Below are 18,658 nucleotides of genomic sequence, written 5' to 3' on the forward strand. Positions count from 1 at the left end.
GCCTTTCCTTCCCCTATTTCCCCCCCACTGGCATGCAACTCCTAAACTCAGGCTCTCCATGAGATTTGCAGCGGCAGCTCCGCCTGGGCTAATTTTCTAAACCTGTCTTCAAGGCCCCCTTGTCTCTGACTTATCAGTGAGCCAAAGCAGCCTCACCTAAGCTCTCTCCCATTGCTTCTTCTATCCTAAGTCCATCCTGGTTTCACTCTCCCCAGCGTTAATTTTTTGTTGTTGTTATTGTTAATCCTCACCTTAGGATATGTTTTCCATTGATTTTTATTTAGAGAGAATGGAAAGGAGGGAAGACAGAGAGAGAAACATCGATTGGTTGCCTCTGGCATGCACCCTGACTAGTGCCAAGGATCAAACTGCCCTTGACCAGAAATCAAACCTGAGACCCTTTGGTGGGCAGGCTGACACTTTAACCACTTACCTACATTGACCAGGGCCCTGTCCCCAGCTTTAATTAATGTGCTCTCAAAATCATATGTACTTATGTTATAAAATCTTTCCTGCATGAAGTTAAGAACCCCCACATTACAGGCTGGCCCAAGGCAGACCCGCTCCGGGTCTGGTCCCTTTCCGGTAACAAAGATATAGACAGCACTTTGAAAGAGAAAAAACTGTTTGCTAGATGTTGAAAGGGGAGGTGGGAGACACAGACTCAGGAGGAGATGGCATCTATCAACTCCGTAGAATAGAAAACCTTGGTTTGTAATCAAATCATCTGAACTTTACCTGCCTTTCACAAGTTGGTGAATTTAGTACATGAAAATGAAACTGGACAAAGTAAGGGACTAGAGGAGAGGAAAGGGATATCAGAAACTGGCTTCTCTTCCAGTGTGTCTTAGTCCAGAGAAAGATCTTTCAGCAACAAATAAGGAAACCTTTCTTTTCTATAGAGCACAGGACTAGGACAGTCATGCTTCTAGAGTTGTCACAAAAGATATTTTGTTGACAGCCAGTGCTGAGTGATCTGAATTTGAAGGAAGGACCCATGGAGATCAGAAACAGAAGGGACTTTCTCACACACTGAAGAAAATTAAGAATGAGGTTCTGAAAGTTTCCAAGAATGCCTTCAAATGTAATAGCCATACCAACCTCAAAAGATCATAACATCACATAGCATCAAATCTTGACAGTTGAATATACTAATTTTCCAGACAATGTTATGATGAAAATACATTAACAAATTTGCAGAACCAGCAATTCCACTTGTATAAATTGATGCCAAGAAATATTTGGACTAATGTCCATATATAGAGAACCTTGGAAGAAATGGAGATGTTGAAAATAATCTATATTTCCAACAATAAGAGGTAAATGACTATTATATATTGTTTAAAATGTTTATAATAAAAGCAGTAGGTGGTATAAATCCAATTTATGTAAAATAAATGTGTCCCTGGATCCTCATCGGCAACATTTTTTTTTAAATGAATAGAGAATATAATTTCTAAACCAAGCCAATGACAGTTGGGAGTGGGCAAAGGTACCCTGTGCCCTTGCTTCTGCAGGGGTCACTCTCTGTTTTGTAGAGTATGTCTGGAGCTCCCCACAGGGCAGGCTGCCCTGGCCTATCCTGCCTCCCCTGGCTTAGCCTGATGCCCATATTGGGAGTATTTCTTCAACAAATCTCTTGTACAAGAACCCCAGTTTCAGGCTCTGCTTTTAGGGAACCCAGCCTAAGGCAACCCTAAGGCCAGAGCTTACCTGATTTGCCCAAAACCCAGCAGGGAAGCCATTGTGACTAAAGCATGCCTGCCAGGAAGTGTTCACCTATGGATTGGTTTGATATAATTCTGTTTAAGACATTTGGGAGCCAGAGACAGCAGTCGCAGCATCTTCTGGGGCACCATTGTAAGGGCTGGGAATGCCACATGTTGACTTCTAGATCCACTGGCCATTTCGCCACAAAAGGGTTGGAAGGCTACCTTCTCAGACAGAACTTTCTGTCTTTAGTAGGAAATCCATTTGCTTCTTTCCTGGGAAATTACTGTCTCTGTCTGCTGTGGCCTATATTGTGTCACGCCCCCTCCCCTGCCCCCACTGTCCCCAAATCAATGTGTTGAATCCCTAAACCCCAATGTGACTGTATGTGGAAATAGGGCTTTTAGAGATAAAGTTCAATGAGGCCATAAGGGTGGGGCCCTAATCCGATAGGATGGCTGTGTCCCTTCCTAAGAGGAGTAAGAGAGACCCTCTTTTCCGGCCCTGTGATGACACTGGAGATAATGGTCATCTGTGAACCAGGAAGTGGGCTCTCACCAGAAACTGAGCTCTGAGCAGACCATCAAGACTACAAAACCATCCAAACTACAACTGTCAGTTTAGAAAATTTTGCACTTAGGTTTGTGAAGATTGTGTTTCTGATCCCATGGGGAAACAGTTCACGAAATGCCCTGCTCAGCTCCAGAGAGCCAAGTCAGCATGTCCTTGGGCAGTGCTAAAGGACTGGAAAACCAGGGGCAAATCAGGATTCACCTTATTTTTCTATTTCATACCTAATTGTAAGATTGAAGCATTGTAAAAGGTTTGAAAATAGAGACTGAGGGAGACTTTTCTTAGAGTTTTAATAATTTTCTTTGCAGAAGAATACATAAGTAATTTTCTTTTATACGTAAATTAATTCCAAGAAGTAATTTTTTTTTTCATTTTTAATGTAAAATGCTTAACCTACCTTCAAATATCCTGGCAATGTAACCAAACTCTTTTTTTTTTTTTTTAATTTTGTTTTTGTTAATCCTCACCTGAGGATATTTTTTCCATTGATTTTTAGATAGAGTGGTAGGAAGTCAGGAGGGCAACAGAGAGTGAGGAGAGAAACATCAGTATGAGAGAGAGCCCCAACAGTCACTGAGGATCAAACCTGCAACCCAGTCATGTGCCTTTCACTGGGAATTGAACCCTCAACCCTAACCACTAGCAACACCATCGAAGGGTGTAACCAAACTCATAACATGCTGTTAGAAAGAATAGCTTTGGAGATTGGAGGCACGGTTGGGAGACGAGGTTCTCCGTCTTTCTTGTGTGACTTTCGCCAAGTGCCCCAACCTTCCTGAACCTTCATTTTTTTCCCTCTATAAAAGGCACTAAGACCCAGCCTATGGGGTAGTGAGGATCGAGTATAGAACACATACGACAATGAACTTTCATTTGGCACAAAGACATTCGGTATTAGTCCTTCTCTGAGCAATCCCTGAGATAGGTAACCTGCTGGATTTTCAAATATTTGCCTTGTTTGTGATTGTCATGATTGAGTCAAGAGAAGTTGAAAAGCTCAAAGAACATTCCTTAATTTTAGATATATACCTGCCTCCCGGCCACTGCTGAAAAGGTTGCCTAGGCCGGGAGTCTGCTCACAGGTAAGGGGATGGGCAGGTACATATAAGAGAAGGAACATCTCCAGGAAATACGGACTAGTTAGTCCATAGCTAGCTACATCAGCATCATCTGCATAGCTCTTTAACATGCTTGTTCCAAGTTTCACATCACCCCACCAACAGAACTACTGAATCAGAAACTCTGTGTGGTGGCCCCAGAACCTGCATTGCAAAGGGGGCCCCTTGGGTGATTCTGTGGATACCCAAGTTTGAGAAACATAGGTCTAGAGCTTGTTCAGATTTTATTGTCACTAACAGGCTACTAGACTTGGTACCTAGGTTTTAAGTAAATGTTTTGAACGGTTTGCTTGGAACAGCTTGCAGTTCAAATTTATTTCCCATAACAAGCAGAATTCGTAGGCTATTTATTGGCAGAAAAAATGGAAGCTTATTATGTATCATCTAGGATTAGTAATTATATTATGTAAAATATTCCTCAAGTCACATATTATCACCTACTCATGTCCAATTAGGGTGATTTAAGATGAACAATTATTAGAAACTCTTTGTACATGTATTCACTGAAGGTCAGTTCAGTAGATTAGGAAAGACCCACAGTGGTAGTTAGATTCTTAGCATAATCAAGGCTGTTGCATTATGAGGTCTGATTTTTTTTTTTGCTTTGCTGCTTAGGGGTCTGATGCTAAGATGCACATCCAATTAAATATAACAAATGCCTTTTGCAATGAACAGAGAGCAAAGGTTCACTTACATTTAGCATTCTGGCTTCATTAAAAATCTGTATTCCAGCACACAGAACACACTGTGAAGAAGAAACCACAGAATGACATAAAACAGTCCCTCTGTCTTGGGAGTCTATATTTAGAATAGTTTCTTAACATTTCTGCACCACTAGGGCTGTGCAAAAGATTTTCCTTCTCATCATGCTACATGATGAACCAGAACCAAAAAATTAACACGGTTAGTTTTAATATTTTTTGTTAACACCATATTGTCGAATGATATGATGCCAATATCAAGAGAATGGGTAAGAAACCTGTTATCCATATGCTGCAGAAGGAACAGTAATTTCCTGAGTGCAACAAGAAAGAGTGAGCCTCAAAAACTCTGAAATGTATGAAATGCAGTATCTCGGGATGGCTCTCATGGGTCTTCAAAGGTTGGACTCCCAGAGCCCTCTCATCCTGAGAAAGGCTTGTTCAAGAAGCTTCAGGGTGCAAACGGTGAATGCCACTGTGTATCAATCATGGTTTTCACTCTTCGGTTGTTACCTCCAAGTGTACGTGCATTGTGACCTTCTTGCAAATGACAGAGACGGTAAGTGGCCTCAATGCACCAGTGGTGAAGTTGGCATTTGAACCCAGCTCTGACCCCACTCCATCTATCACACCACTTTGCCTCCTCTGTGTATGAATCATATGGCCAGACTTCAAACCGTCTTTTCCCAAATGTAATGCACTGACCTCCAGGAGGATGAGCTGGAATGCGTGTTGAAATTGAGATCCCTGGGCCCCACCCAGACCAAGGGAATCCACCACCCTGGTGGGCCTGGGAACCTGCACTCCCACAAGTTCTCCAGGGGATGCTTATACACGGCATAGTCCGAGTGTTGCAATTTTAGAGGGATCCAGAAGAAGCAGGAGATACAGCAGCTGCCCTTCATGCCTTTACAAACCAGTTGCAGAGAGCAGGCCCCAGGAAGCCAAAGCAATAACATCCATTTACTTTTGCATGGTGTGCAGCGAAGGGCGAACCCCAGCTTGGCTTCCACCTGGTGCTCAGTGTACTTTCAAGCCATCTTGCTTTGTGGTATTTATTCGAGGAATCAAAGCCTCGTATTAACACAAGGGAAACATAATTAGAGAAAAATCTGTTATAAAAACCATTTGCTTTCTAAGCCAAGTATAAATTACTCTGGAGTAAGTCATGCCAGGGATCCCACTTCATTAGCTCATGCAATTAAGAATGGCTGTCATTCCAATTGCTGTCAATGTCTGTTTTCCTTAATTGTTTAGACATGTGGTCCCCTCCAACATCTTTTCCTCCCAATGTATGTGTAGTTTGAAAGAGTTGCCATCAAAAGGGGATCTTACTCATTTCTGCAATGAGATGCCTTGGGTTTTCTCCTTTTGCACTGTCCTCCCCAAACATTCTCTGTCCTTCTCAGTCTGGAGGCTAACCCCTATGACAGTACCACCACCAGGGCTCCCTTGTCCTCTGCCCTCTGGCTGGGTTTGGCCAATGGGAATAAAAGGCCAGGAGAAGAGGGAGGTCAAGGTATCTTTAACTCACACCTTTTCTATTTCCCTATTGTTCTTGATTTCTTTTATGGCTCCAGCTCTTCACTGCCTTAGGTAATACCACCCTTAGACCCTTCATATCTTAAAGGAGACAATGGTTCCTTGCTGTTGCTAGTCCTTAGATGCCTCAGCATTTTTGGAGAATTCTCATGTGTCTGCCTGCATCTCTGTAAATAGTCTTCTTATTAAGGTCTCCCTTGAGTGTGCCCTGTTTCTTATACATTCAGGTGCATCTCTTTATATTCATGGGTTATGTGCATACAAAGATCTCTAGTCTATCTCAAGTACTAGATTAATATGTAACTATATACATACACAAGTGCATACACATATACATATGTGAAAATATTAAAGAGCAACAACCTATCCCTCCTACCTTCTTTAGAAGGAAAGACTTATTGCAGGTTCCTTGGAGGAAATTGATAGAGATGGACCATGGGGAAAGGGAAAACATGAAAGTCTAAATTTAACAATAAAAAAGGGGGTGGAGATTGCATGAGCTAGGATAGAGAGAGGACAGTAGAGATAGATGGAAAGGGGAGGGAGGGAGACTGAGAAAGTAGAGGAGCTGAGGGCTGAACACATGGTTCCTTGGGAGAGAGATGACAAGAAGAATTTTAAAGAAGTTTCCTGTGTATCTTATAGTGTGACTCCTATCCTGGCTGCCCATCAGTTATGATCAACATTTCTCTTCAAGGATTTGGGGTTTAAAACATGTCTGCAGGTTCTTTGACCCATTTCCCATTAAAAGGTGGAGTCTACTTCTCTTTCCCTGGAATGTGGGCTTTTTTCAAGTAGGAGACAGCAGAAGTGATTCTGCGTGACTTCAGTGGTGAGGCCACAGGTGTTCCCGCTGACAGCCAACATCCACCATCAGACCTGTGAATGAATGAACCTTCAGATGGTTCGAGCCCACGCACTGATCGTGAGTGGAGCTGGGCCAAGCCTTGCCCAAACTGCAGATCTGTGAGCAAAGAGTGTCGCTGTTGTTTTAAGCCACCAAGTTTTGGGGTGGTTTGCTATGTAACTATAGATGATTGCAAAAATGTTTTAAATTCAGACTTGGGTTTATTTTTATTTTCTTTCTTTTTTTTGTCTTTTTTTAAAAAAATTATTATATTATTCTTGACTATATTCTCTATGCTGTACTTACAACCTCATGACTATTTTGTAACTACCAATTTATAATCCCTTTACCTTTTTTATTCATGGCCCAACCCCTTTCTCATCTGGCAACCATCAGTTTATTCTCTGTATCTAAGCGTTTGTTTCTGTTTTGTTTATTCATTTATTTTTATTTTTTAATTCAACACATAAATGAAATCATGTGATATTTGCCTTTCTCTGTCTGACTTATTTCACTTAGAATAGTATCTTCTAGGTCCATCCATGCTGTTGCAAATGGTAAAATTTCATTCTTTTTTTTTTAATGACCAAGTAATAGTCCATTGTGTATAAGTACCACATTTTCTTTACCTAGCTGTCTATCAGGGGACACTTAGATTGCTTCCATATCTTGGCTATTGTAAATAATGCTGCAATGAACAAAGAGGTACATATATTCTGTCAAATTAGTGTTTGGGGTTTCTTTGGACATATTTCCAGAAGTGGAATTATTGGGTCATAAGGCAGCTCTATTTTTTATTTTTTAAGGAAACTCCATAGTGCTTTCCACAATGGCTGCACCAATCTGCATTCCCATCAATGGTGCATGAGAGGTCCTTTTTCTCCATATCCTCATGAGCACTTGTTTATTGATTTATTGATAGCTATTCTGACAGGGTTGAAGTGATATCTCTTTGTGGTTTTAATTTGAATTTCTCTAATTAGTGACATTTAATATCTTTTCATATCAGAAAACACGAGTTTCTTAAATTGACCTTAGGGTGGCCCAGTGTGTATTAGTAATGAGAAGATAATCTGGAGAGAATACTTTTTATTGTCTGAAACAAACCTTGCTAGGGTGAGTTGTCTTATATAATAAAGAGGTAATATGCAAATTGACCATCACACCATCACAAGATGGTGGTGTCCACAGCGTGAGGGGGGGGAGAGCATGGTACTCCACAGGCTTCCCACCAAAGAAAGCCCTACTGAGGGCTTCAGGTCCTCCTGTGCTCACCACTGACTGAGGCTCAGGCAAGCAGGCCGAGGTGCAGGCAAGCCTCAGATGGCAGCTGCCTAGCTGCCCAGGACTGGCCTGAGGCTCAGTTAACCAGGACCAGCTGAGGCTTGCATTGCTGGCAGTGGCAGCAGCAGAGGTGTGATGGGGGCATTGGCTTCCCCTGATCAACTGGGTTGCCTCCCGCCCCTGAGGGCTCCTGGACTATGAGAGGGGGCAGGCTGAAATGAGGGTCCCCCGCTCCAGTGCATGAATTTTCATGCACCAAGGCCTCTAGTACACATAATATTATAACAAGGGCTTAATATATTTATATTTTGGACGAGCAAATAAGCCACATTGGGGGTGGGGAGATACCAGGTGTTTTCAGCAGTATAATAGTCATCGGGGCCCAGCCGGTGTGGCTCAGTGGTTGATCGTCCACCCATGCACCAGGAGATTGTGGTTCAATTCCTGGTCAGGGCACATGCCCAGATTGCAGGCTCCAGAGTCTGGGCTGTTGATCACTACCTAACCTGAAGGCTCTTTTAAAATAACTGAAGCAAGACAATTTCTGGGGATATGCTCAAAATTAGGCATGAAACTTCAGTTTATATCTTATGCACAAAAACAGGATTCTACATAATGCAAAGGAGGGCTCTCCCATATGCCCCTTTGCCCCTCTCCCTCCTTTCCAGGGCCCTGCCAGTGCTGCAGAGCCTGCGCCTTGTCATTTCACAAGAACTCAGCTCCTCCTGGAATCCAGTGCTCCCTCCTCCCACCTCCTCTGCAAGCCAGGGCTGGGGTGAGGCAAGTGAGGCATTGGGGCACTACTTTGAAGACAGTGCAAGCTCAGGTGGGCACTGAGAGTGAGTGCCACTTACCTTTTGCATCTGGCACCTCACTCACCTCCTGTCACGGTCTGCTCAAGTCCCTGCAGGATGAAGCATGGGCCAGGAGTCACTTGCTTGGTAAGGGAAGGAGAGAGAAACAGGAGTGCTGGAGCTGAGTCTCAGGGACAGAACTGCCAAGGGCACAGAACTGCTGTGTGGTGACTGGAACTGCCAACACGTCCAAATGGCAAGGAGCACTGGCCAGCTCCTTGAAGCATGGCTGGGCACCTGCACAAGGACTTCCTATGTGTCCCCAAGGTGCACTCCCTTTGGCTCAGGCAATCTGAGCAGCTCTGATATGTGTAGCTATCCAACTAGCCCCTCACCCCTGCCCCACCTCAGCTATCCCCTACTCAAGCCTAAACTAGTCCCCTGGCCTTATCTAGTCTCCCTGACCTAAACTAGTTCCTTTGGCCTCAAGTAGCTTATTTTTCTTGGCTTCAACTAGTCCACCTGGCCTCAGTTAACTCCTCCTTGGCCTCAATAAGCCTCTCATTGCCCATTGTCTTCAAGGCTTTCCCAGTCTCAACCCGCCCCTTGATTTCTTGACTGGCTTGTTTCATGCTCTTGCCTACACCTACCTCTCACCTTTACCTGCCTCTTCCAGGACATTCCTACAGTGCCTGCTCAGCTGCCTCCCTCATGGCTGCCTGAACTTTTCCCCTCCCAGTCTTGTCTTCAGGGAGAGGGAGGGGCTACAGTTAATGAGCATCAACTAGTGTCTAAAAAGGCAGGCCGAGTTTCCCCAGGGCTCAGGAATCCACACAACTGCACCATGCACTAGGCACCCTTCTCCCCATTTTAGAGATGAGGAGACTGAGGCTCAGAAGACCTAAGTGCCCAGTATGAGATCATACTTTTAGGAAATGAAAAACAAGATAAATCCCATTCCCCAGAGCTCAGGAATCCACATAACAGACTGTGACCTGAGAGAGAACTGACCAGTGAAGATTAGCTACTCAAACAGAAAATAACAGGCATGAAAATCTGTTCATATAATAATGTGTGTCTAGCCAAAACCGGTTTTGCTCAGTGGATAGAGCGTAGGTCTGCGGACTGGAGGGTTCCATGTTCAGTTCCGGTCAGGGGCATGTGCCTTGGTTGTATGCACATCCCTGGTGGGGGATGTGCGGGGGGCAGCTGATAGATGTTTCTCTCTCATCGATGTTTCTGGCTCTCTATCTCTCTCTCTTCCTCTCTGTAAAATATCAATAAAATATATTTAAAAAAAATAATGTGTGTGTTGGAGGGGGCCCCCAATAGATGGTGACAACCAGAACTCAGGGACAAAGGTGGTCAGGGATCTTGAGGAGGGATTGAGTGATTAAAAGGTCAAAGATGAAAGTTCTTCAACTGTCCTGGACTTTACCTGCCAGTGTTGTTGTGACATAGTGCAGGTTTCCCAGAAACCTGGCAGGTAAAGGGACCTTTCCCAACAACACTGGCAGGTAAAGGGACCTTGAAGTGTGTGTGTGTGTGTGTGTGTGTGTGTGTGTGTGTGTGTGTGTGTTGGGGGGTGGAGAAGGGTCTGTGTGCGTGAGACCAGGCATTTGAATTACTAAGGGTCTCTTTCTGTTGGAGCGAAGGCTGGGAACTGGGTTTGCTGCCTTGCAGAAAGCTTCTGGGCCCCCAGATAGCTGAATCTCCATGGAAATTAGCTTGCGTAGAAAGAAGGCAGTTATTTTAAGGATAGGCAAAGAGAGAACCTATAGGCTGGAGTTAGGGGAGATAGCTGTGGGAGAGAGCTTTTCTGAAGACTAATTTCCCTCCTAGGAGGATAGAAAAGAACCAAAACCCAGGAAGGAGGAGGAGTTCAAAGGTTGTCAGTCCCTAGGAAATGGTGCAGCTGCGGGTCTCCAGGCCGAGCAGGGTGCCTGGTGCCCATGCAGGGGCTATTAGAGAACAACCACTATATAACAACATCTTTCTGTTGGCACAAAATCTGCTGATTTCAACCAGCATGCATAGAATCATGCAAAGGAGAAAAATTTGCTTCTTTAAAAAAAAGAAAAGTGACTGTAGCAGCCCCCGCAATCTCAAAAGACTGCAGAATTCATCTGGGGGTGGGGCACTCTGGTGAGGAAGCTTGCTCATGAACCCGCCTGCTTGGTTTGGGAGCTTGTGAAGAAAAGCTGGCATAAAACACAGATGCTCCTCCACCTACGATGGGGTTGCAACCCCATAAACCTTTGGCAAATGGAAAATACCATAATTTGAAAATGCATTTTAACACTCCTCACCTACTAAACATCATAGCTTCACCCAGCCTACCTTAAAGGAGCTCAGAAAACTATATCCAAAAACCACTAGCAACACAATATTGACTGCTTACCCTGGAGATGGGCTGCCTGGCTGGGAGCTGTGGCTAGCAGCCACATCACAAGAGAAATATCACTGGCCTGGGACAAGGTCAAAATTCAGAATTCGAAGTCCAGTTTCTATTGAATGTGTATCATTTCCACACCTTTGTAAAGTCAAAAAATCACAAGTTGAACCACAGAACCACCCTCAATCAGGGACTGTCTATAAATTACTTAGGTGATGAAGTGGTAGGAGTTTACAGGTCCCCTCTCATCCTGCTGTAGGAGTGTTTGGGAGGCGTTGGATTGGGAGCAAAGCAGAAATGGCAGAGAAATCTGGCTATAGGGGCCCTCAGTAGATGGTGACAACCAGAACTCAGGGACATAGGTGGTCAGGGATCTCGAGGATTGAGTGTGGGGCTGAGCGGTTAAAGGCACAAGGGTGAAAGTTTTTAATTTCACGGTGTTCCAGTTCCAGTCAGTGCAGCGGGCCCTGCTGTCCACCAGCTTATAGACAAAGCCTGGTTGGTGCTCACACAGCCTGAGTTACCCAACAGAAAGGCTCCGTTTGCCTGCATGCATCAAAGCCCAGTAAGGTGTGAACAGGAGTCTACAGCCAAGAAAGTAAGGAGTTATTAAGGAAATGGCATCATGCCCAGAGTCGCAGGTAGCTCATACTCAAAGATGGCACGGATTATATAAGAAAAAAAAAATCATTAATCATGGTGACGAAAGAAATTAGAGTCTTGGTCTCTACTGATTGGTTGGCACTAGGGTAGGGGTAATGGATCATTGCTTCTGTCCTGATTTCAGCCTTGGAGTTGGTCTGTCCAGCTTCACAAAGATTTGTTCTGTGAGATTGTTCCACTTTCCTGGGTCAAGAGCTAATACACAACTGAGGCCGAGATATTGTCTTCAGATATTGATTGAAAACTCTGACTCTCCAGTCAACAGATCCAGGACCTTGTTCCTAAGACCACTGGATGCTGACCAGAACCAGCTGTCCTGAGGGCTTAATGATCAAGAGGGAGGTGGGTGAGTCAGGGTGCTTGGTGAAGCTAGTTAGACTCAAAGGCAAAAGAAAATCAAAATAAAGGATAAAGAAAATAAGGTTCCTGCACAGTTACATCTGTGTCGGAGCTTTGGCGAGAGGCATAAGGGGCTCTGGGCTTGTTCAGGTCACCAGAACGCAGAGCAAAAGGAGTCCAAGGTGCACCCCACGCTGCTGCTCAACTTGCTTCTCCTGGGAACCTTCAAAAATGGTGGTGAGGACCTGGATGTTCATTCTCAGTGAAGGTGAGAGCTCAAGCTCTTTGTTCTCACTCCCAGCATGCCAGTGCACGCTGGCAGCCTCCACAGGCCATTGCTAAAGGCCTGTGAACGGTTTGCTCCGTTGCTGCCAAGAATACCACTCCCTTAAGGTCTGAAACAGAGCAGAGGCTGAGTAGCCAGAGGTGGTGGGAACAGCAGCCCAGGCCAAAGTACCCTGGAGGTGGGGCCAAGCAGCACCCATTCTGACTCTGCACTGGGGCCACTCCCTGACCCGGGGGCAGTGCAAGCTGTCCCCAAATGCAGGGAGGTGAAGGCCCACGACCTGGGGAGTGTCTATTGTCTCTGGAGCTTAGCAACTGACACTTACAAAACCTGGAGGAGCTTGTGAGTGCAGAGCAGCAGGTGGTGGTTGTGGAGATGACTCTGGTGGAAGTTGGGCAGCTGCGGGTGCCTGGAATTCCGTGATGTGTGACATCTACTGCTGTTCCTGGTCCAGGCCCAACTTCAAACTGGTTCTAACCAGATTGCCCATCACCACTGTTAACCTCAACATCCTCCCCTCCCCTCCCCTCGCTGCTGCTCTACACCCCCAACAGCCTAGAAACATTGTTTGTGGCTGAATGTCAGGAAAAAAGGCCACACAGATGACAGCTGAGTGAGAGAGGCACAATTTATTGGTCACACAGACTGCACACAAGGGGATGTGGGTGCATATCCAGTCTCAGGCACTCACACACACTTCTAGATTTGGTTTCTTGCATTAATTCTGTTATGTGAAAAAGCAAAACAAGGAAAGATGTCACCAATCTATGCTAGTAACCAAGGGAGCAGGGCCAAAAGCCATGAGAGTTCAAAGAAAAGGCTGCACGGTGTTGAGAGCGGGGCACCAAGAGGCCCACCCTCCAGGCAGCCAGGTGGGGAGTGTTGGGGGCTGGTCTGGTGGTGGCTGCCCATATCAGGGAAGGCATGGGGGACCTGGCTCAGGCCTGGGCATCTCTAGCTCAGGCCGAAGCTGGACTTTCCACGAAGGGGAAGAACTGATTGTCCTTCTTCAGAATAAAGAACTGAGAGGACCCAGAGGGACCCCTGATCCCAGCACCAGCTCTGCCTGAATTCCTGGGGGCTTTAGCTAATGCACTTTGTGTCCAGGTCAGGTTTCTTGTACCCTAAATTAATACTGACTCTCCAGCTCCCTGAAGGTCGAGCCATCTCACTCCAGGAGGGCACTCGCCTTAATTTTTAATGCTTTAGTCCAAACCACTCAGAACTTACTGTTTTGAACTGGGGGGGTCTGGGAATGTGGTTTTGGTGGGCTGAAGAAGACTCAACTCATAATGTTTGTAAATCAGTTAGCAGGTACCTGGCACGTAGTACATGCAGCCATTATTATTATTGACATTATTATTATTTACGTTTCCACCTGGAAATCAGCGCTTTAGTTCCTTTCTTCAAAATGATAACCGGAACAAGGCTCTTGGGTCCCAAGTACCAAGATCAAGCTGGGGGCCCAGGTGCCCGAGTTGTTTGCTGCCCTTCGGGTGTGCTTTTTCTTCCAACCTCAGCACTTGGGGCCCAGTTTCGAAGCCAACACACTCTGCCGACCACAGAAGCTGGCCTCTCCTGAAAAGTTTGAAGCCCTGCACAGGAAGCTGGGTAGGAGAGGCCAACAGGACGTCGCAGGAGAGGGTCCGAGTGGCTTTGTGCTGCTCCTCTGGGCTCACGTCTCACCGCAGCTCACCGGGGCCTTCACTGTGGACCAAGGACAGAAGACTGTCAGCGCTGTATTCTGGCCAGGCCAGGTTTAAGCCAAGTCCCCATGTCCCTGCACACTGTGGGCTAGTCCAGGATTCCTTTAACAGAGTGCTAAAAAGAGCCAAGTACCTTAAATATATATAGTTCTATGCGTATGTTATAGGACTAAATAGCATGTAAATACATAATTTAGATGTACATGATAACATACAGTAATGATATAAAATAAAATTTAAGTTTCCTTATAAGCCTATGAGGCATTATAAGGCATTATAACCACAGAAACCTGGCCGGTGTGGTTCAGTGGTTGAGCATCAACCTATGAACCAGAAAGTCATGGTTTGATTCCCTATCGGGCACATGCCTGGGTTGCAGGCTCGATGCCCAGTGGGGGGCATGCAGGAGGCAGCCAATCTCCACCTCTCTCTTTCTCCCTTCCTCTCTCTGAAATAAATTAAAAACATTAAAAGTGAAAGGAAAAGGAACGGTGTTAGCTAGCCATAATAGCCCCTTTTTACAGATGAGTCAAAACTGAGGCTCAAGGCACAGAGCCAGGAAGCTGGGGAACAGGGATTCAAACTTAAGACACTCTGGCCCCACAATCAGTTCTACTCATTATTAGTTCTGCTAAAAAAGAAATCTATTTTATGAAAAGGAAGGGGACATTGCATCTGCAGTGTCAGCAATATTGGGAAATTTTTAAGTACTAATACTAGTGCTGATAAGAATAAAATGTACATGATCTGGGCTCTTTGTTTTTTTTTTTAAATTATTATTATTTTTTTAATCAGAGAGGAAGGGAGAAGGAGAGGGAGATAGAAACATCAATGATGAGAGAATCATTGATTGGCTGCCTCCTGCATACCCCCCCACTGGGGATTGAGCCCACAACCTGGGCATGTGCCCTTGACCAGAATCAAACCTGGGACCTTTCAGTCCACAGGCCAATGCTCTATCCACTGAGCCTGGCACAGATGGCCTGGGTTCAAATCCCATCTCCACCCCTTCCTCACAGAACAACTCCCAGAGCCACTGTTTATTAGAACCCACTCCTAGGCTGGATGGTCAGATCATGCACATTCATACTCACATGCACACCTACCAGCTCATGTGCACCTGAGCACACTCCTGGGCATGGCAGGTTATATCATACACATGCAGGTACATGCACATGAGCTCACATGCACACTACACATAGGCACAGTAGTTGTATCATGTGTTCACGCACACCCACTCGCTTGTGCATCCAAGCACACTCCTGGGCATGGTGGTTGTGCCACATATGTGCCCATGCATGCACGTGAGCCCATGTGCATACACTCCTTAGCATGACAATTGTGTTGCACATACGCACACACACATGAACCCCCACAGGCACCCCAGGGCACCTGCATGGCAGTCCTGCTGAGCGGTGTGTCATCGGGCCGGTGCTTGCTGTGGCGGGGGAGCTCGGCATTCTCACGGTAGTCTCGGTCCTTGGAGTGCTGCAGGTGTAGGACCGCTGGGCTCTTGAGTGGGAGGGGAGGGCGCTGGGCTGGGGTTGGTGGGGCCTGCTGGCTCAACTCTGACCTGGAAGGCTTGATGGGCCTCTTGGCTGGCACTGGGACTGGGGAGCTGGTAGGGGCCTTGGGCTTCCCCTGGCTCTTGTCCCCCGTGGCCTGCCGGCCCTCGGCAGAAGATGAGCAAGTGAAAGAGCGGAGCCGAGGCGTGGGAGTGATGATGGGTGTGGGTGCAGGTGTAGGCACTGGCTTGCCTGGCCCCTTGCTGCCCTCGGCCTCCGGGGCTTTGGAGAGCAGGATGCTAGAAGACAAGATTCCTGGATCTGGGCAGGGCGGGAGCTCCTTCTTCAGCATTTTGGGAGACTCCTGCTCTTTCCTGGGAACCAGCTTGGAGAAAGAACTCACAGATCCATAGAGTGGGTTCTCAAACATCTCAGGCTTGGCCAGCTTGGGGTCCTCCTGAGGCAAAGGCTCCACTGTGTTCTTCCCCACGTCACTGGGCCTGGAACACGAGAAGGAGGACAATGGGGAAAACACATGAGGAATGACTGCTTGATGCCTATGGGTTTTTCTTTAGGAGTGATCAAAATGTTCGGAACCAGATGGAGGCGATGGTGGCACAGCATTGTGAAATACTGAATGCCACTGAATTGTTCACTTTCAAATGGGTAATTTATGTTATGTGAGTTTCACCTCAATTAAAAACAAAATTAAAAATGGAAGGAAACTGGCCGATGTGGTTCAGTGGTTGAGCATCGATCTATGAACCAGAAAGTCATGATTTGATTCCCTATCAGGGCACATGCCTGGGTTGCAGGTTCGATGCCCAGTGTGGGGAATGCAGGAGGCAGCCAATCGATGATTCTCTATCATCATTGCTGTTTCCATTCCTCTCTCCTTCTCCCTTCCTCTCTCTGAAATAAATTAAAAATATTAAAAATGAAAGGAAAAGGAACTGTGTTAGCTAGTTATATATTGATGCTCACATAGATAATCTCAGTTGCCGCCAGAGCCTTGGTGAGCAAGGGGAGTTTGCTGAAGGATTTGTAGGAAGGGAAGAGAGGGCTTACATGGCACTGCCAATATCAAAACCGGCCCCTCAGTCCTCATCAGAGAGGCCTGCCTTTCACAGCCTGCCCCTCACTATTGCTAACAGACCCATCTTCCTGGCTCCCCTCACAGATTCCTCAGCTTCCCTGCTGTCTCTAGCAAATTCTGCTCTGACCTTCAAGGGAACGAAAGCTTTGCAGGTGACCAGACACCCTCAGTCACCATCTGTGCTACCTAAGAGTCCAGGTCAGGGAATGTCATTGAACAGACATGTATGAGCCACTATGTACCCCAGGCTCAGGAGTCAGCTGTGAACAGGACAAAATCTGGGCGCAGGGACCGATGTTCCCGATTAACATAGTTCTCTTCCTAAGGCACAGCCCTCTCCCTGGAGAGCTCCTGGTGACCACAGTTTCCTTCATGGACTCATGTAGGGTGGGGAGAAAAACATGATGGAAATCAGAGGGAACCTAGAGATATGCGGAAACAGGCCAGCAGCAAGCAAACTATTGTACTTGCTGCTGGCCTGCTTACTTGTGGCCAGAGAAGGAGCGCCTATCATAGGCCAAACCAGGTAAGCGCTGCCTCTGTGGGTTTCCTGGCTTCTTATGGCTCTTACATAAGGCGATTTCCTGCAGAGCAAATTATGAGAACCAGGAATGGGACCACATGTTACTTTCTGGTCAACTGCATAATCTCCTGGGAGAGTCTTCTGGGATCTACTTTCTGCAAAAAGGAGGCTGTCATGAAGAAAATGTGGGTCCTTGGGAACTTGGCACTTCTCACTGATGGGATGGGCTGAAACACTGCTCAGAAGCCACGGTGAACAGACACTTTGGGGAGTAAGGCGTGGGCTCAGGGGGCAGGGTGAAAGGTCATCCTTGCCCAGGTGCCAATGAGACAAGATGACCGGGGGTGTTGGAAAGGCTCGCCTTGGGGACATGCCAATGGGGGCTTGACTGTCGACTCAGTTTTTGGCTCATTCCTCTTGGGAAAGTCCTGGAAGCAGTTGTATAACTAGGAATGCTGGAGCCTTGAAGGAAGTCTTTGGAAAGCTGCCTCTTCACCACAGGCCCCCCTCTGTCCCAGTCTGGAACCTCGAAGACCTTTGCTATGACTTAGCCCCAGGAAGGAAGGTGTGGGAGGGTACAAGTGGCACTGACCATCATCTTCTAATAAAAAGGCAAGAGGGAGAAAAGAAAAATTCAAGATCTGACACCTTACAGCCCACTCCACGTGGCTGAGCAGGAGGAGGGACTTGCCTCCAAGAATTAGGGGCAGGACCCTGGGTGTGAGCCTTTTTTAAATTCCAGAGCTCACTCCCCAACGACAAGAGCAGAGACTGTGCATCTCAACTTCCGCCTCTGGGAGGGGGCTGCTGTCATTCTTGCAGAGGGGAAAGCTTGGTAGGGCAGGGGAGACTGGGAAAATCACAACAAAAACGTAAAAGTCTTATTTCCATGACCAAAGGTGATAGGAAACCAATTCCCATAGTAGACCATGGTTGTAGAGTAAGCAAACCAACCAATATCCATGGCACAGAGTTAATTTCTGTGGCAAAAGGACTCTACTTCACAAATTGATTCTGGAGTTGATTCTTTTCTAAAGTGGTGAAACACTGAGCAGGAGCTGAGAAGAGCCATCTTTCTAACCACATGACTTCAGTGGGTGTCCAGTTGTTCAGGTTTGCCCAGGATTCAAGGGGCTCCCAGGATGTGGGATTCTTAGTGCAAAAAAGGGACAGGCTTGGCAAACTGGGATGGCTGGTCATCCTACTTATGTGTAGGGCAATGGTGAGGTGATATGGGGAATGCTGGTGACACTCCCTTTTCCACAGTCTTTGCTCAGGCTGAGCCAGGGATTGAGAACAGTTAAGAGGGATGCAGGCAGGGGTGGGAGCTGATGGATTCTTGCCTCTAATCACCTCCTTGGTGAGCAGTGAGCTTAGAATGACACCCTGGGGGCCCCTTGCTTACAGATGTCCCCATTCTGAAGCTGTGATCCATGAAACTGGAGGGAACACATTTCCCACACACTTATCCTGTGCTGTTCTCTCCTGTCCCACCTGCCATATCCTCTATTCCTTCCGTCCTTTCTTCCATTTATTTATCCTTTTTTTTTTTTTTTTTTTTTTTTTTTTTTTTTTT

General features: G+C 46.3%; 1 protein-coding gene across 3 annotated transcripts in view; it reads right to left on the reverse strand.

The window, feature by feature from the left end:
* Positions 1–12,862: 12,862 nt before the first annotated feature.
* Positions 12,863–18,658, reverse strand: part of INPP5D (inositol polyphosphate-5-phosphatase D) — a 94,506-nt gene continuing 88,710 nt past the window's right edge. For all 3 annotated transcript variants that reach the window (XM_084891755.1, XM_084891754.1, XM_084891753.1), the window contains 2 exons: positions 15,351–15,963; positions 12,863–13,959 (listed from right to left, as the gene is read on the reverse strand). In XM_084891755.1, coding sequence (XP_084747881.1) covers positions 13,957–13,959; positions 15,351–15,963 — 616 coding nt within the window. In that variant the 3' untranslated portion in view covers positions 12,863–13,956. The remainder of the gene's footprint in view (positions 13,960–15,350; positions 15,964–18,658) is intronic.

Source organism: Pipistrellus hanaki (genome assembly GCF_964339955.1).
Source record: "Pipistrellus hanaki genome assembly, chromosome: 8".
Taxonomy (NCBI): Eukaryota; Metazoa; Chordata; class Mammalia; order Chiroptera; family Vespertilionidae; genus Pipistrellus; species Pipistrellus hanaki.